Source organism: Mchenga conophoros, linkage group LG6 (genome assembly GCF_057382185.1).
Source record: "Mchenga conophoros isolate Kocher_MC1m ecotype Shallow Benthic linkage group LG6, M_conophoros_male_GT1.1, whole genome shotgun sequence".
NCBI classification, from domain to species: Eukaryota; Metazoa; Chordata; class Actinopteri; order Cichliformes; family Cichlidae; genus Mchenga; species Mchenga conophoros.
The window spans coordinates 17,670,157-17,690,122 of NC_140531.1; the positions used below are offsets into that span (position 1 = coordinate 17,670,157).

The 19,966-nt window shown below is 41.0% G+C and overlaps 1 protein-coding gene across 1 annotated transcript; it reads left to right on the forward strand.

The window, feature by feature from the left end:
• The first annotated feature begins 1,344 nt into the window (after nucleotides 1–1,344).
• prmt9 (protein arginine methyltransferase 9) lies at nucleotides 1,345–19,966 on the forward strand. Its single transcript, XM_085276553.1, has 13 exons — nucleotides 1,345–1,678; nucleotides 3,855–4,054; nucleotides 5,394–5,542; nucleotides 8,375–8,611; nucleotides 8,789–8,956; nucleotides 9,106–9,208; nucleotides 10,664–10,773; nucleotides 10,868–11,060; nucleotides 12,301–12,484; nucleotides 14,144–14,834; nucleotides 14,940–15,093; nucleotides 18,756–18,878; nucleotides 19,140–19,966. The coding sequence occupies exons 2-13, from the start codon at nucleotides 3,857–3,859 to the stop codon at nucleotides 19,377–19,379; spliced, it is 2,550 nt and encodes an 849-aa protein (XP_085132679.1). The 5' UTR covers nucleotides 1,345–1,678; nucleotides 3,855–3,856; the 3' UTR covers nucleotides 19,380–19,966.

Here is a 19,966-nt window from a genome sequence, read left to right on the forward strand (position 1 = left end):
GACCTTAATGAGTGTGAGTGTGTGTGTGTGTGTGGGGGGGGGGGAGATCCATCAGAGACTTGACATCTGGCCATTTAGTTGATCCATTTACTGTTTACTATAATGGTATCAGTGGCAGAAGATTTTCTTAAGGAAGAACCAAGGTATGCTAAATTACACAAAGACTCGACTGAAGATCAGCAGCAACAGGTCTGGTCATGAATCCAAATTTGAACAGGTCATCAATATGTGTAGAAAAGGTCAGGAGAGGTCTAGAGGCATCTTTAGGATAAAACACGGTGGGGACTCTGTAATGGTTTGGGGCTGCATTTCTGCCAGTGGTTTTGGGGATCCTGTAAAAACTGATGGAATTATGAACACAGTAAAGTAGAGTCAGATTTTGATTTACTATGTAATACCATGTGGAAAACATCTAATTGGCAACAGCTCAATTTCTCATACTAATGCTGTGAGACATCTAAATAGAAAAACACACAGGAACACTATCAGTCATGGTCTGGCCTCCCCAGAGCCGTACCTTGATATTATTGAATAGGTTTGGGATCATCCTGACAGAGAACAGAACAAAGGGCAGCCAACATCCAAAGAAGAGTTTTGAATGTCCTTTAACAAGCCTGGAGAACTATTCCTTACAAGACTAACTATAAGAATACTTGCCTAAGAGAGTTTAAGCTGTGTTGAAGAATAAATGTGGTCATACCAAACACTGACTTTCAACCTGGTTGGAATTTTACAAACTCTGTTTTTGCCTCATATACTGTGTTTTTGTGTATGTCTGCACGTGTTTCAATAAATTCTTGCACCCAGCAAAATATGAAGAAATGAGGAGTGGTTTTTACACAGTACTGTATAGGCTTTGTATTTCGGTCGGAAATGTGTACGTTTAATACATTTGAAAAAAAAAACACAAAAGATAGTGTGGTCTAACCCCAAACCACATAGATAATTGTGACTAAAGCCCTGACTAAAGTTTGTACTACCCGATTCTGGTTTAAAACAATAACTATATTTTTTCCCCGTATTGTAAAAGAAAACGTTTCAGTTGGGTTAATTCACCGAAATCGCCAAATTACAGAAAGACCCAAAGAGGGAACTTCCATAGGGATTTTCCTGGCTGGGAATTATCTTGATTTGTCACGGTCTTTGATTTTACCTTAAAATCCGCCCGTGACGAGTTCCGCGGGAATAAAGTACGAGGCAATCGCGCTTTTTGTACGTCGGTCTGCAAATAAACTGATTAAAAAATTCACTACGTTTTTTGCAGTGCGTTTGTCCTCTTCACAATTTCAAATCAAATTAAACGAGTGTATCGGCTGCACTTTCGGAACCTTGGTCTAGTTGGCGACATGTTTCCTTCGGGGCTATTCAGCGCGCGGACACTTGTCTTGTTGAACGGTAGATGCACGATTTATAGCAGAAATGTAATTTGGCGTTTGAATAAGCAAACACGGAGCCTGAATATGAGATTATGCCCATTTTTTGCGGATAATTTTTGTTAGCAACTTTTAGAATATCTTCAGGGTGCTGCTGGGAGACGGACTGTCAAACAAACATGCTAACGACTGTGTTGGATGTGAATTCAATGTTAACGTTTGTGTGTTTGCCAAATTAACAGCACCACTTAAACATCCCGGTAGCTTATTTCTAAACATCAGCCTGTGGACAAAACCAGCATACAGTAAGTGAACGTTAGTGATGCAAGTTAAAGAGCATTTTTAAATAGCTGTTATAAAGCCGATATTATGTTGGCAATAATAATGATAACCTGGCATGCCTATTTCGAGAAAAAAAAATGAAGATCTGAAAAGTGTCACTAAATGAAAGGTACGATATACAATCATTAAAGAAAGTTTTCACAGGTCTGCACCCTCGGATTCAGGAGCAAAAACCTGGAGTAATGGTTTCTGTATCATTCAGACTCGCATTGTCGAGGAACTTTATAAAGTTGCCCTAGTTCATTGAGGTTGGAAGGCTTTCGTTTATGCACACCTCTCTAAAGGTCCAGCCACAGAGTTTTAGCCGGTGTTGTGCCAAAAACTGATTTCCGATGTTTCTATGTAACATCTTTACGTATGTCGGTAAATAGACAGCGTTTACAAAGGGGTTACATATACATATATATATATATATATATATATATATATATATGTGTGTGTATATATATATATATATGTGTATATATATATATATATATATATATATATATATATATAAAATTAAAAAATTATCTGTTTTTTTTAACCATCTTTACTACTCTGTGTTATTGTACTTACATTATAACCAATCCAGTCCTTTATCCTCACGTAAAATATTTTTACAGACCTATTGTAATATTTGCTGCCACTTCTGCTGTCCTCTTGGCCAACTTACTCTTACAAAAGACATTTTTAGTGTTAATGAGATTTTATTTTAACTACATAAATAAAGGTTACCGTATGTAAAAGTCACTGCCAAAAACTGATTGCAGCTTCTACCTTGTTACACAAATGTTGTTTGTGGCTCAATAGGACTTTGTCATCCATGAGGGATGCATTTGACATATGTTTCACATATTATAGCCCAACAAGTTACTTATAGCAGTTTAAATACGAGCAATCAGTTTTTGGCAAATACCGAAAATCAGTTTTTGGCAGGCAATCACTTTTTGGCACAACACCGGCTTGAAATCTGGGCTTTGATTGAAATAGCAACGACTTGATTCTTTTTCTGTTGTAGACTTGCTGCTGTGCTTGGCATCATTGTCCTGTTCCATGACCCACATTGCACCAAGCCTTAGCAGCTGGATTAAGGTCCTTACATTTGAGTGTAGAATGCTGTGGTATATGGAGTTCATGGTTGACTCACTGTACTGGGGCCTTGTGGCTGCAAATCAAACCCAATTTTTCACCCTTCCACCACCATGCTTGACAGTTGGTTTGAGGTGTTTGTATTGATATGCTGTGTTTGGCTTCCACCAAACAGCTGCACTTTAATCTTGTCTTTCCAGAGGACATTGCTCCATCAGTCTTGTGGTTTGTTCACAAGCGTCTTTGCAAAGCTAAGCATTGTTCTTTTTTAGAGAGAAGAGGCTTTCTCCTGACAACATTTCTAAAAAAAAAAGCCACACTTGTTAAAGCTTTTTCCAAATTGCACTTGCACTTTTATGAACTTTAACATGCTAACTGAGGCCTGTAGAGTCTGAGTGCCCCCCCGACACACACACACACCCCACCCCTTCTATGACCTTTGGATGAAATCTTACTGGGAAGATTGGCGTCTGTCTTTAATGTTTTCCACTTGCGAATAATCTCTCTCACTGTAGAAGGATTGACTTCAAATTGTTTGGAAATGGCTTTGTAATCCTTCCCAGACTGGTAGGCACCAACAGTTGCTTCTCTGAGCTCATTGTTGACGCTTTTCTTCCCTGGCACTGTATTAACACACACCTGAATGCTCCAGATCAGCACACTGCCAACACCTCTGCTTTCATAGAGGTGCTCACACTTGCTGATGATCAGTTAATCAAATGTATTTAGTTAGCTGTACCTGGCTGCTACTTATGCTCTTAATTCCTGCGAAAATTGTAAAGATGCACAAGTTTTTTTTACAGGATTGCGTAGAGTTCTGTTAAAGCTTTCTTTTTCATATGGCTGATTAAATATATAGCATTTTAATTTGTGGTTTTTTTTTTATGCAGTATTTATCTTCTGCATTTATCTTCTATTTCACGACATAGAAAAGCTCCTTTGTTTTGTTTTTTTTCTTTTCTGGGTGTAGTGCTTTGGGCGGGGTGGCTTGAAAGTGGCTTCAGATTGTACATATGGCATCATGATTATGTTTCTTAAAGAATTTCCATTTATTGCTCTTAATTTGAGGGATGCCTAACACCAGCACACGGCAGAAGCACGGCAGGAGGACTCGAAGGCGCCGCCGAGCCGATCCTGCCAGGAACGAGCTGGTCTCCAGTTCTCTGGAAAGTGCCCAGCAGTGCTTGTTCAACCAAGATTATGGAACTGCGTTTGCACACTACCTCCTGGTGCTCAACCTCGCACCTGTGTTTAAGGACTTTGCAAGGGTAATTACTGTTTACACTATGCTGAAAACCAGTCCGTCAGCACTCGGTGCCAAACGCTGTCCACAGATAACCAGTCACAATTATACACGCAGAGGTCAAATTTTACAGCAAGCGAGCAGGATTTCCTGATACACTGCTTTTCTGAAATGAGGATCACAAAAAACTCAGTTATTAAAAGCAATATGAAAGAAAAACAAAAGAAAAAAGTGTAAAAAACATGAATTAAAATACCCTAATCAGTGCATACAACCAGACTTGGAAAGTATGGTGTCACTGGGACAGACAGTGAGTGAGTGAAGTGAAGATGAAGGAATTTAGGTGCACATGTTGCTCATAAGAATGAGAAATTTGATGCTGAGCAGAGAGCCTGCGAAGAGACATAAATAGAAGTGTGATGTGAAACCATCTGCGTGGTCTAGTAAGTCATCAGTTTCATGTAATGTTAAAGCACATCACAGGTCATCTACTTGAAGTCAAGCAAAACAAAATATGGGTGTCAGTGACAAAGACTAATTAGAATTATCCCAGGCAATAGATAAAGACTGGGACTGATCCTTGACGAGCACTGAGCACTGAAATTTAGCAAAATCTGGTTTCAGATAACAAAAGGCAGATGTATTTCAGAGAAAAAAAATCTGAATATGATCTGTGGATATATGGTATTTATGCTTTAGCTGCGAGCACTTAGAGAGTAATAGGGGTGCTAGAACCAAACCCTACACAAGCCCCAGAAGACTGCAGTGGAAATTAGACCTCGAGGACTGTTACAGAGATGGTGAAACTTTTGTTTAAGGGATAAGCTCTAATCTAATGGTGTGCCAGAAGTACTGACCTAGTCACATGACCTCTATGGATATAATGATCTACAGTGTCACAGAACCAATGTCATTCAAAGACGAATTGAAGCTTTAGAATTGCAGTCTGAGTTGAGATCTTTTGGTGAAACCCAAACTGGAGCTTGTTTTTATACTGTGCTTCTTTAATGCGTACAAAATGTTTGACAAATAAGTGAGTTTGGATATAGATGCATAGTTCCTGAGCACAGGAGGTTCTAAGTTAGGTTTCTCTGAAAAGTGAGCTGGAAGGGAGCATGCTTAAAATACAAAGGGATACAGCCTGTGGGCAAGTAAGAAACCATAGCTACTACAGGAGGGGAAACGTTCAGCTGCTTTTATCAGTGAAGAGGATCATATTACAACCGAAGAGCTAGAGAATGGTTTAACTTTTCCCTTTAAAGGCTATAAAAAAGAGGAAGAAATGATTACTGGGCCTAACAGCAATGATCTTCTCAATAAATAAATAAATCCAAAGATATTCATTGAAATCTCTCTCTCTTTAGGAGTCTTTCAGGTTCACTCTCTTCAAATGGGCAGAAGAACTGGACTCTCTGGGCCGCATTCAGTATCTTTTTGATTGCTATGAACAAGCTCTGGAACTTTTCCCTGATGACGAGGTGATCTTAAACAGCATGGGCGAACACCTGTTCAGGTACTCTACTCTGCAAACTCACAGATACAGTCAGTGTATGTATGTATATATATATATATATATATATATATATATATATATATATATATATATATATATATATATATATATATATATATATATATATATATATATATATATATAAGGGGTGCAACGATACACAAAATTCACGGTTTGGTTCGGTTCGATACTTTGGTGTCACGGTTCGATATTTTTTTGATACAAAAAAAATGTTCATGCCTTTTTAATTTGTCATTTATTAAACTTATAAATATATATTTTAACTCAAAAGTACAGTTTTTAAATTTAATGTTGCTGAAACAAAAGTAATTAAAAAAATAAATCTGATTGAGGAATCACTCATCTTTGGAAAAGAGAGTTTATTACAGAGAAATGGCTCTTTCCAAAATAAAAGCAATACTATACACTTCTTCTGGGCTATATTCTCAGCAGCATATTGTAGCGGGTCAGGGCTGTTCGGGGTTCTGTTTATAGTTATGTTTTGTTTATGTTGCCATAGTGACGGGTGACGCCCTCTCGCTGCGACGGTGTGTCCTTCCGGGGTCAGAGGGCGCCCTGTGTGTTGTTGTTGTTGTTGCTGTGCGGTTGCCGCGCTGAGCAGTTAGCTAGCGGCAGTGTTCTTCTGCAGATGTCAATAAACGGCTGTGCTCCCTGGCTAGCTCACGGGAAGCAAGACCAAACGACACCTCCGTCTCCTCCTTGTCTGAGCTCGCCACATTGGTGTCAGAAGTGGGATCATGGTGGCATCCCATGTTCTGACCCGAGTGACTTTTCCCCCGCCGGTCGTGACCGGCCGGTGCGCCAAAAGAAGGCACCTGGACATTTGCAGGACTTTGTGTGGGGTAATGGGGTCGTCGGGGACGACTGACCCCTTAGGTGGGGGCTATGTAGCGGGTCAGGGCTGTTCGGGGTTCTGTTTGTACAGTTATGTTTTGTTTATGTTGCCATAGTGACGGGTGACGCCCTCTCGCTGCGACGGTGTGTCCTTCCGCGGTCAGAGGGCGCCCTGTGTGTTGTTGTTGTTGTTGTTGTTGTTGCTGTGCGGTTGCCGCGCCGAGCAGTTAGCTAGCGGCAGTGTTCTTCTGCAGATGTCAATAAACGGCTGTGCTCCCTGGCTAGCTCACGGGAAGCAAGACCAAACGACACCTCCGTCTCCTCCTTGTCTGAGCTCGCCACATTGGTGTCAGAAGTGGGATGATGGTGGCATCCCATGTTCTGACCCGAGTGACTTTCCCCCCGCCGGTCGTGACCGGCCGGTGCGCCAAAAGAAGGCACCTGGACATTTGCAGGACTTTGTGTGGGGTAATGGGGTCGTCGGGGACGACTGACCCCTTAGGTGGGGGCTATGTAGAGGGTCGGGGCTGTTCGGGGTTCTGTTTGTACAGTTATGTTTTGTTTGTGTTGCCATAGTGACGGGTGACGCCCTCTCGCTGCGACGGTGTGTCCTTCCGGGGTCAGAGGGCGCCCTGTGTGTTGTTGTTGTTGTTGCTGTGCGGTTGCGGCGCTGAGCTGTTAGCTAGCAGCAGTGTTCTTCGGCAGATGTCAATAAACGGCTGTGCTCCCTGGCTAGCTCACGGGAAGCAAGACCAAACGACACCTCCGTCTCCTCCTTGTCTGAGCTCGCCACAATATTAAACATATCAGGTCCCCATAAGGAGAATCATGTGCTAACGGCTGTCTAAATGACTCGGGTAAAGTTTGTAGCATGCATGCTTGTTGTTTTTGTCTGCTTCCACTTGTCTTTGCACTAGGATGATGTCGGCATAAATGTGCAGTCATATTCGTTGTGTTCCCACTAGTGCTGTCAGCGTTAATCTCGTTGAAATGACGCTAACGCCACAACACGGCAAATCTCCGTTAACGAGCTACCCCTGATCGCCCCGTGGGTGGGGCTAGACGGCCAACACGTTAACGAGCTAACTGCGCTAACACACTAGTTCCCACCCATGTAATTGAGCATTGCGTGGCACATCCAACATACTGTTTTACCTTAGTCCATGACGCGCTTACCTTCAGGGTCATACGTCACATGAAAACCAAAATAATAGTCAAACGCAGATTCACTGAACGCTCAACACAGACAGCATTGTCAGAAGGAAAGTTGATAAAATAAATTACAAATTTTGTATTGTTCGATACATATGCATACCGAACCGAAAGCACTGTATCGAACGGTTCAATATCGATACGAGTATCGTTGCATCCCTAATATATATATATATGTGTGTGTGTGTGTGTGTGTGTGTGTGTGTGTGTGTGTGTGTGTAAAAGAACAAGATCGCAGATACTGATGGCAGAAATGAGTTTAGTCATTCCTCAGGGTAGCGGTCTAGCTCTCTTAGAGCTAAGGTGATGAGCTCTGTCATTTGGGAGCAGGCTAGAGTAGAGCTGCTGCTACTAAACATCTAAATTAACCAGCTCAATGGTTCAGGATGCCTCCTGGGTGCCTCTTAGGTGAGGTGTGTTGGGTGTGCCCTACCAGGAAGTGGCCTCAGTGCAGACCCGGGACACATGGGAGAGATTACATCTCTGGGCTGGCTTGGGAATGCCTTAGCGTCCCACCCTGAAAAGCTGGAGAAGGTAGTGGAGGAGAGTGAGATCTGGATATCTGTGCTTAGACTGCTGACCTCACAGCCTGGACTCGAATAAGTGGAAGAAAATGGATTAAAAAAATTCTATTATATTACTTTGCTTGTAGTATATTATACTATAGGATTTGTGTTTTAAGCACTTGAGTTTCTTAGTTCTGTAGCATTTTACATTCTCTCAATAAATTATATTTTTATGCTTTTTCCCCCCTTTACCATCCAGAATGGGATTTAGAGATGAAGCTGCAGGTTATTTTCACAAAGCTCTAAAGATGAGACCAGACTACCCAGAGGCCAGAGAGAACTTCTACCGTGTGGCCAACTGGCTGGTGGAGCGCTGGCATTTCTTCATGCTCAATGACCACGGGAGAAACCAGAAGTACCAGCAAGCCATTCAGAAGGCTGTTCAGAAGGGCTGCAACACTGTACTTGACATAGGTACTGGCACTGGAATCCTTGGGTGAGACATTTTCCATTGGAATTTGAAACCTGTTCATTTGCTTAAGTTATCCAGTGTGATTTGAAAGTTAAATTTGGACTCTTTGATACAAACTCCAGAGTTAGTGGTGGATTTATGCTTCTTATTGTGGCTTCAAAGGTGAATTCTTGTCCTGATTTCCTGTTTTTCTCTGTGAAGTATGTGTGCTAAGAAGGCAGGGGCTGCTGAGGTGTACGCCTGTGAGCTGTCAAAGACCATGTATGAGCTGGCCTGTGAGGTGGTGAGTGCTAATGGAATGGACGGCAGCATCAAGATCCTCCATATGAAGTCCCTAGAGATGGAAGTGCCAAAGGACATACCGCACAGGTGCACTTTGTACCTAAAATACTTTTTAATCACCCTCCAGGTGTTGTAGTTTAGCCAGTCTCAGTGTGTAGTGGTGTAATGATCCTTGTTTTATGAAGTCTTTTAAAAAATAAGGTTTTTCCATAAATGCTTTTATTCTTCCTGCAAAGAGTATCACTGGTGGTGACAGAGACAGTAGATGCAGGATTGTTTGGAGAGGGCATCATAGAGAGTCTGATTCACGCTTGGCACCACCTCCTGCTGCCGCCCAAGGTAACTCCTAATCATTAAACACAAAGATGAGTCTGTAAACACGGCAGTCCTTCATAAACTAGTAAATAAACTGCAGATGTCTAGCTGCAATCATTAATGCATTCATGCACTTACAGAGGGATGACACTGGGTTTGGGTGAAGTTCAGTTTCTCCAATCTTCAAGTGAAGTACTTTAATAGATTATTTGAAAAAACACACAATTGAGCGCTCAGTACTTAAAGTTAATACTTATCTTACACAACAAAACAAACTGAACCATGGTTGGGGCTTTGGTCTGAGATCAGATTTAAAAAATAACGACTGAATGTACGAAAGAAGCAATGTTTGTAGCTCAAAAATCCCACATAAATAAATAAAACATTTGGACAGTTTTGCACATGAGCCATGTGGATAAAACGGATGTAATTAATTTGAAAAAAATCACATAAATTCAGAAGACATATGTAGGTAGGTGAAAACGGAGATAGAAAAGGTTTCAAAAGTCTTCTAGTGAGTAACACTTCCTATTGAACTGATGGGACAAGCATCAAGAAAGCGATCACGTGTTTTAGCCCAAAAAAGAAGTTCTGACATAATCTCTGCGTCACAACTCAGCGTTACCAGTTTGTAGGGTACAGGCATAAAACCAGTTGTTGTTGGTTTAGCAAAGTTATTTATTGCTTTGCAAAAAACAAAAGGTGCAATAAAACTGCAAGTAGGAGAGGACCGGTCAAATCTGCGAAAGGAATAAAAAGACAGAAGCGGGCTAACAAAGTAACAGTGACTTATTCAGTAATAAAAGGAAAATGAAAGCAACACTCAGAATATAACTATGTCTAAGAAGTGACCATTTGAAACGTCTCGCTGTGGTGTTTATGTGTTTGTGTGTGTATCTGTGTGAATGAGAGAGCTCAGCCTGACCCAGCCCACAACCAGTAAAAGAAATACCTCAGAAATGCAGATAAACTGCACTTATTGCATGCTTATGGCATGCTCAGCCTGAGTCAGTTAAGCTTATAAGAAGTTTGTCAGTGGCGTAGACCAAAAGGTGCAGTGGTGGGCTGCAAAAAATGCAATTCTAGTCACCTGGTATTGACCTGAAGTGCTTAAATAAGGCAACAAAAGCAGGTCGAGCTTGCCGATTGGTTGGCAGAGTAAGAGGAACTACAGAACAGGATCCGCCTATGACAAAAGCACAGAAAAGCTACATGCTTGCCTGGGTGGTAACACAGTGTCAGCACAAGCATCTGTTAATGTATAGCCAAGGAGCAGCCTGTTAAGTGTCAGAATAACACATGCAAAATCGGAGTTCATAGTGGGAGATGTGACAGTTCAGCACATCCAGTAACTTACAAGTAGTTTTACCCTGCTGTTAAAGCCAAATGCATCCAGTCGACTTTCATGTGAAGTGTTAACAATATTAATAGGATTAAATGCTCAGTAGCATTAGCCACAAATATGCCTTTTCCCCACAGAGGGGTGAGAATGAATTTGGGGAGCAGTCTGCCACAGGACGGGTCATCCCCGCAGGAGCCACTGTCTTTGGTATGGCTGTCGAGTGCAGCGAGATCCGCCGGCATCACAGGTAGACCCGGGAGCGACCTTAAAAGGAACACTTGTGTTCACTAGCTGTCTGCATCAGTCAGCTGACTGTGTGTCTTTTTTTTCTTTTTATGCAGGCTGTGTGTGACAAAGGTGGGCGGTCTCTCCATGGCTGCAGCTGGAGAGCTCCACAGCCCAGTGAGCTGCAGCTCCGAACCAGATGACTCCATGGAGCCGTACACTACAGAAAGACTCAGCAGACTGCCAGGAGGATATAAACCTCTCACAGAGCCATTCACAGCCCTCAACATAGATTTCAACAATGTGCAGGTGATGAGGGCTGACGCATATTCAGAAATAGCCAGTATGATATTAGTTTGTTTTGACTTTACTTTTGCGTGTCCTTTGTCTGCCATAGCAATGACCAGAATAATTTAATAATGAGAAAAGAATTATCTGACCTCGTTACAGGCAAAGGATATTTATTCATACACGTGTAGTAAGCGGGCTGTCGCCTCGATGCAACGCTGCCACTTTAGCAGATAAGTGATACTTAGATTTATGCTGAAACGTGCAGCTGGTGTCTTGAAAACTATAGAAAGTGAAACTTTTCCAGCTGTACTTTGTTCTTTAACATTTGGAAGGTGTTCCTTTAAGAACCTCTTGCGTATGAGATTACGATTATTATGTGTAGAACCGGACCGATATATCGATAGGGTGATAGATTGGCTGATAGATTGTTATTGGCATTTATATTGGCTGATAAATTACATTAAAAAAAAAAAGAAGCGATGAGAGGAACACCCTTCAGCTGTGTTTGAGTGTTGATGTTGCAGAGTTTATCCACTAGAGGGAACTCTGCTAATTCCCATTCAAATCCACCTTTTCATAGATATGAGTGCAACTTGGAAATGTATTTTTCTAGTGTTAGCATTCAAATTTTGAACTATTTTAACATATCCACTGGCATGCTTGCACTGAAGTAAATATTGTTATTTTAAGTTGGAATTGAACCATCTCAGATGATGTTTGCTGTATTGCATACTACACTGCTCTTTGCGATAGATGAAAATGGACTGGTACTAATGTAGTGCTTTTCTACTCAATTTGAGGAGAAAGTGCTCATTACTACAAGCCTCATTCATGCATTCATATCAGTGCTTTTTTAATTCTTAAATGCCTTTGTCTAACATACACATACACACATGATTAGAGATTAGAGGAACCAGTTATTGAACCACTGACCATCCGATTAGCAGACAACCCGCTTTATGTCATAATCTGTAACCGCCTCACTGCAACTCTCAGTGCGTGCCAGCAGCATGAGAGGAGAGATTTAATAGCAAAACAGTGGTAATGGTCTTGGAGACTTGAAATTTCTGAAAGTGCCGGACAACATCTGCTAATTGTTCAGTCTAACAAGCAGATTGTCTTTGAATTACTTTAAAAGCAGCAACATCTGTCAAATTGATCAGCCCTTCCGAGTATAAGCTTGAATTGAGTTTTGACTTTAGCTCCTTCAGAGATGTGTTGCTTCCGCTTTAAGTGTGACTTGTTTTGTAACCTGTAGGAGCTGGAAGGTCTGAGCTCCAGGGAGGTTCAAGAGATCCGGCTGCCCGTCATTCAGCAGGGAGAGCTGGATGCTTTGGCAGTGTGGTTCCAGCTCCACCTGGATGAGGAGAACAGTCTGTCTACTGGACCCCAGGAGGACACTTGCTGGGAACAAGCCATCTACCCCTTCCACAGTGCCAAGGGTAAGATAGGTGGAGACTTCGTCACTTATTGTAGTTTACATACATTGCTTTTGTTAGCCTTGTCTTAAGGTAAATTTTAAGCACATAACCAGTCCACTTCTTCATTCTCATGAATTGAGCATGTTTAAATGAAACATCTGATCTGCTTGTGTTTGCTTCTCGTTTATCTTGCATTTCTGTGTTACGTCAGATGAGGGCAGTGTGTGTTAAAGTCTTCTCTGTTTAATAATGTGTGGATTACTTTAAGAAGCATTTTAGCTGCTAATAATAATTTCTGTGTTGTTATTTTCTGGGAATTTTCCACTACAACATGTAATTTAGTGACACTGTAAAAATCACCTTTAGTGAAATTGTAAGACTCATTTAAGAAATATGGTATCAGCTCAAATAAAAATAGCACACGTCTCTGTATTTTTAAGGCTCACAGTAAGGCTATTAAAGTAGCATAAAATGGATACTATGAAACATTAAAACTGTCAAGACTTTTAAAAAGTTTTAATTGCTTTCTGAGCTTTAAATTAACTTTGGCAAATGTACCTAAGGGCACTGCATACTCTTTACTTTGCTACCATCCCAGGCCAGCGTGAACTTAATAGCCACCGACATTAGGTGACATGTTCCGGTTGGCATCGCAGTACATCATCTTTGAGACAGGCCTCTACAGCATTTCACTGCAGCGCTAATTGGCGAAGGCAGCCTCAAGGGTGCTGCCACCTTTCCCGGTGATCGCCAACATCCGTTTCCCCGCTGCCGTGACACGTGCGCCCTGATCGCCTGTGACACTCTTTAGTGTTCATGAAATTCTTATAGGCAATAAATATGCATTTTCCTCAAACGCCTGTGACGAGCCGCGTGTTGACGCGAAGACACGAGCAGATGTTATTCCTGTAGGAATCCTCTCGCTGCCTGGTCCCTTGAATTATAATTTCTCTGCTGGGTTCCTTTCGTCTCCTCTGTGCTCTTTTTGTTTTCCATCCTGCGTGCCCATTTCTCACATTTCAGCAGACATCTAAATAGTGTTCAGTATATTTTTAAGATGTTTTTAACTATATTTTTTTACTGTGTCTATAAATCATGTTTATGTGTACTTATTTTAAAATAATGGTTTTGACACAAGTGACGTTTGTTGCTAACACAAAAGATTGAGAAGGAATAGACGAAGCATGTAAAAGCAGACGTTTCCTTATCTGGAAGGATGCAAGTACTGAATAGTATGCAGTCAGAAAATAGATCCTTTTTTAGTTCCAATCAGAGTGTTACAAAAACAAAACGTGGTGCTATTTATTTAATAAAATGTAAATAAATAAAAATGATTCAGTAGCTTGTAGAAGCAGCTTCAACAGCATGAACTTGGAGTGATCTTGATTTTGTGTAGGACTTTATCAGTGTCCCTCATTATTGTAAATGAATGATAGACAGATGACCTTATATTTACTTTAGAATACTTTGGTACACAGGGGTGTTCATGGTCGTTTGAGAAGCCATACACAAACACGAACCAATAAAAATGATCAAAAACAGGCAAAAAAAATGCATAATTACGTGTTATTTAAGAGTAATGCATCTTTAGTAAGGCCTAATGGTTACACTGAATTTTCAGTATAATTTTATTTCTTGAGTCTCTTGATCATTTTCCTTCATTGAATTTTTTTTTCTCAGGTTTTGTCCTGAAGCCACGAGATGAGCTGATTGTTGAAGTCTCCTGCCGAGATGCCTACCTGAGGCTCTGCAGTGTTGCTGTGCTGAGAGACGGCCATAAAATCAGTTTAGACAAACTAATGGATTCTCAGTATCCTGTTTCAAACCCAAACCCAGAGGCAGAACTGTGCAGTGCATTAGCATGTCTTCAGACTGATCAGAGTCAAGCGAGAGACTTCTGCATGCTGGAATGTTCGGAAATTGCGCTCCTGAACAATCAGGATTACCATCAGAGTTTTTGCACTGCGTTAGCCAAACTCATCTCCCAGCTGAAGGTTAAGTGCCAAAACCAAGAGCGAGGGTCGGCTTTTCAGCCCGGCCCCGCTGTGGCCACACGCTGCGCGAGCCCGTTTTATGTGCTTGACGTGTCGGAAGGCTTCTCTCTGCTCTCCCTAATCGCTGCCAGCCAGGGTCACGTGAAAGCCTTCAGCTCGGTGGAAAAGAAGAAGCAACAGGAAGTGCTTAAGAGACTGGCTCGCTCCAATAGTGTCTCGGAACAGCATTTGGAGTTCTGGCTAAACAACACGGAGGATGAGCAGGGGATGCTGCAAAGGCCTTCCAGGGAGAAGCTGTGGAGTGCCATCATCCTGGACTGTGTAGAAACCTGCGGCCTCATACGGCAGAAGCTGATGGAGAAAGCGTCACTGGCCAGGTAGGAGTGTGCAACTGATAAAGTATTTTGCTTTTGCATGTTTTGATTCAGTTTTTAGTGCTTTGCTTTTAGACGTGTCAGCTCAATTTCTATCAATTATCCCAGATGTCTGCTGGAGGAAGGAGGACGTATTTTCCCGGGAAAGATTGTGGTGTATGGTATGCTGGTGGAGTCTGAGACTTTGCTACTGGAAAGCGCTGTCCAGGGTCAGGAGCCCACACTTGGATTCAATATTGCTCCTTTTATCAACCAGTTCACTGTAAGTATGACTGCAAAATCTACCAGAACACTTTATTATGGTATTTTATTTTGCATGTAAATGACTCTGTGTGTGTGTGTGTGTGTGTCTTAAATTGGTAAATACGTGTTTTTTTGCATAAATATCGTTAGGTTCTAAAAATATGCCTTTGATTACGATCCCTCCTAATGTTAGTTTCTATAAATTTGTCACCTTTAACATGGATTTCTAAGCTGTGTACAGAGCACCATGTAGTAGTGCAAAGTTCAAACAACTGTTTGATCAGAATCAAACAAAAGTGCCCCGGTTAAAGTTTGTAGCTCCATCGTTCGGGACAGCTGTGGCTCAGGTCAGAGTCAGAAGGTCAGTGGATCAATCCCTGGCTCCTGTAGTCCATGTGCTGAAGTATCCTTGGGCAAGCTTCTGAACCTGGAGTTTTGTGTGAATGTTAGAAAAAGGGCTTGGGGGACATAAAAGCACTATGACTGTGTATAGGGTGAATGAGACTTGGTAGTAATAGAAGGTGCTTTGAGTGTTGAGTAGAATGGCGCTATGTAAGTACCAGACAATTTACCATAATTTCCATGTACTGTGGGTGAAAATTATACTTATTTCCATGTAGTTTAGAGTGGTTTTTAGGTTAAAAAAAATCCTTATTTATCTTACACTGGGTGTTGATGCCAGCCTTCAGTTCATTCACCTTTGCACAGACTCAGTTTCAGCTTTTGTCTTTTTAAAACCACCTTCCCTAAAACCACTTTCTTTGATTTGCCTCCAGCTGGCTTGTGTGCACCATCTTTTCCACTTGCTGGTGTGGAGGTTGTTTAAAAAAAAAAAAATGGCAGCGTCTCAGATCCATCTGTACATTGAATCCAATCTGGAATATGGACATTGTGAACATCCACAGGGGAAAAAAATACCACAGTTTGATAAAAATTATTACCTGTGAAAGGACAAACCCACTGGCAATTAGTATCGACTGTTGTTTGAAAAGTAGATTTGACTTGCTTTTTTGTTTTTTGTTTTTAATTAGCCACCAAAACATTTGCAACCTGCAACGTATGGCTAAACTCTCTGAGTCGGATGGAGCAGGTGTGCATGCTACGCTTAGCCTGATACTTCTGGTTTTGCCTGAGAATGACCATATAAGGAAATCCCCTCTTGCTGACACCAGCCAGACCCAGTAATAGAAGAAAAAATTAGGACAGTCTGAAGCTTGAGCTTTTAGCTTACAGCGATTACTTGTATATAATTTTTTAAAACTTTTATACCTTCCAAGGTATGCAGAAGAGCGTCAGTGAGGAGACATGTCAGCTAATAACGACACTGAAGCTACAGTTTGCACAGGCTCACAGGAGTATTGTTGCTGACCATGTCCACCCTCTTCACTCCATGTCACAAAGATCAAATCATCCCAAACTGGTTTCTTGAATATCACAATGAGTTCACTGTACTCAGATGACTTCCAAAGTCACTAGTTCTCAAGCCAGTATTTATGCCATGAAGAATTGGTCCATTATTCCATAACCATATTTGTTCCTTCTTGGAAAACCCCCCCACCATTTCCATCAGTACTCAAACATGCTCCAAAACTTTTGTTTTTGTATTATTTCTTCATTCATGCTTAAGCAGACCAGATTCCTTGTCTATATTAGCATTTTAAATTAAGCGACTTATATTCTTCTCAGTGTGGATGGCACAAATATTTTTCAAGACTTAATTTCTAAACAGGAGGATGACATGAGTTGTTTTACTTATAACAGTTTAATAATTTCAGCTACAAAGCGTCTTCTTACGATCTATAGTGGTTTTAAATTAGGTCAAAGAAATTACAGGGAATCACAATCAAATCAGATTGTAAAGTCAAGACTTTTTCAGTTTTCATAAAACAGTTTTTACTTTGCTTTTGTACTTCTCTGGCTGCTTGTATCTGATATTCTGTCTCATGTTCATGATGCAATAACAGTCAATATTGACAGTTTTCGCATACAGTATGCCATGTTTGTAAGCCCGCATCATTTACAAAGATCGTACAAAAGGGTTATTTTAAATAGGACTGACACTTGGTGCGGTGTTATTAAAGTATAAGAAAAAATATCTCCGATCGAATGTGACGTGCCAGAGATAATCAGGCGGATTGGTAGAAAACACACAAGTACTTCATTTGGAATACCAAGGTCCAGGACTTTGTTTTCTGTGCTCTTCTTTTGAAGTGTGTCTCTGTGTGAAACAAGCTGTGAATTTCCTTTGAATTTCTTCTTCTTTATTTGGTCTGGAAATATTTTTTCTTTCCCTAGCATGATGTTTGCGCTCTAATTTTGCAGGCCTCTCTCGGGACGGTCGTTTGTTTTAACAGATGTTGTCTTTGAAGCCCTCGGCGGAGGGCACTTCCTAACACAACTGTCACACAAGACACAACACATAGCTTGGCCCTAAGACATTCCTACCTGCATACATCAGTGCACATTACATCAGGCACATCAAACAGTGGGCTCTGAGGTCTACACAACTGCGACAGGGAGGAGAAAAGCTTCTTTTGTTCTGTAGTCAAGGAAACTATGGGAGTTTCTGTGCTGCCACTTTCTGGCAGGTTTTTAGGTCTGCTGCGGCCCGTCTGGATGAGGTGGAAGATGTGTTTTTGAGCTAACCCGTGAGGGAGTGAGGTCCCTGCTGAAAATAACATTGTGTGGTTAAAAACTAATTTTTGAGACCAACAACAGTGAGTCAATTTAGCTGTTCCTTTATTCTTTTTAATCTTAGCCTGCTATTAAATTTTAAAATAATCTGTACCTTTAGCAGAAGTAAACAGTTTTTTTCTTCTTTTAAGAAATAATAAGAAAGATTCAACAAGAGCTCCTTTTTTAATCTTCTGCCTGAAGCTTACTTACACGTGTTTATGTCAGAGGTTCTCAATTTTTTCTTAAAAGTTTGGTGACTGAGTGCCAATTTCAGAGCCAGTGCATGAGTGAGATTCACACAAGATTAGAGCTTATATACTTACCAGCCACTTTATTTTTAGTTTTAAGTGCTTATGAAAGCAAATATTTAATCAGCGAATCACATGGCAGCTCCTTGTTGCATTTAGGCATGTCGACACGGTGGAGACGACCTGCTGAAGTTCAAACTGAGCATCAGAATGGGGAAGACGGGTGATTTAAATGAATGTGGCATGGTTGTTGGTGACAGACAGAAACTGCTGATCTGGTGGGATTTTCCCACATAACCATCACTAGGGTTTCTAGAAAATGGTCCTAATAAGAGAAAATATCCAGTGAGCAGCAGTTCTCTGGGTGAAAATGCCTCATTGATGCTGGAGGTCAGCCGATGGGAAGGTGACTGTACTTCAAAAAATTACTTGTTCTGAATACATAACATGTTAATGGGCTACAGCAGCAGAAGACCACAATGCATGCCAGTAAAGGAAAACGGGTCCAACCTGGTACTTGCAGGAAGTACCTGGTAAAGTGGCGTTTATGTGACATTTTCAAAGCATATATGCCTGTTCTGGGCCATACTGGGTAATAGTATTTATGGGTAAGTATTTAGAGTACCTATAAGTATTTATAGTAGTTATGGCATTTGTTGACACGATCAGTATTTATTAATGTTAAGAAGGCTTTTTTTCAGTTGTGGGTGAATGAAATGCAACATAATTGTTCCCTTTCCTTTATTATGTTTTTTAGGTACCGGTCCATGTGTTTCTGGACTTTTCCACACTGGAGTGCAGACACCTCAGTGAATCTGTAGAGCTCTTTGTTCTCAACCTCATGGATGCCAACGCAAACTACATTAACAGAGAAGTCAAGGTTAGTTGTGCATCAATACTTTCAGTGATCGCATCATGTATTAAAAATTTTTTTTAAAGTAAATAAATTGAAAAAGAAATGTCACCTGTGATAGAACAGGGCCGAAGTGCTGAAAATTCATTTACACATTAAATCTGCTGATTAAAATTCACAAGCATGAAAAAAGAAGTAGAAATGAGTCAGACCTGTATTTGTCTCCCCCCACAAACTTTTAACCTCACTTAACTTTCTGACTTTGCTTCTTTGGTTCTGAATGAACAGGTCCAGGCTACATCTACAGGCAGAATAACTGCAATTCCCTTCTGGTATCACATCTACCTGGACGAAGAGATCAGCGTGAGCACCCTCGGCCAGGCTGCTCACTGGAAGCAGGCCGCTGTCGTTCTGCAGCAGCCCCTGGAGGTACGAGCAGGAGAGTGGGTCCGCCTCGCCGTGAAGCTTCACAAAAGCACCATCTCCATTTTGGCCCATATAGAAAGCACACCTCAGCAGATGGAGTGATAATCGCTCACATTTTAGCTTATTTGTAATACATTTCAGCCCACCGTTGTATCGGCTGACTGATAACAAAGACAGTATTGGTCTGTCAGATGTATCAGAGTCGGTGTACTTGTTGTCTGATGGCCATTTTTGTTGTTACAGATCATACTGCAGAAAAAGATGCTTGCGGTAAATTGCATGTAGAAATTGTGTCATCATGCTTGCCCAGCAGTTCACAGCCTGCTGTTTACAATATTCTCAGCACTGTCTGCAGAATACGCATGAGAGTATATTTCAAAGAACACTGCTGCTAATATTACATTCCTAGTATTTTTAATGCCCTTTCTCTATTGACATTTTTCATGTAGTACTAGTCTCAAAACATTGGGATCACAGTTTAGCAACTCCCTGCATGAAAAAACCCTTGTTAGAAGTTTAAGTAAAAAGCCTGCTGTATAAGGAAAATCGGTCCACAAGGACTTGTACTTACATTTGTAAGTAGATAATAAAAACATTAGCCCTTAATTACTGACTCAGTTGTTTTTTGTAAACATCATTCACTTGACCCATAAATGTTGCATTTTTATAATAAAGGCAAGAAAAACGAA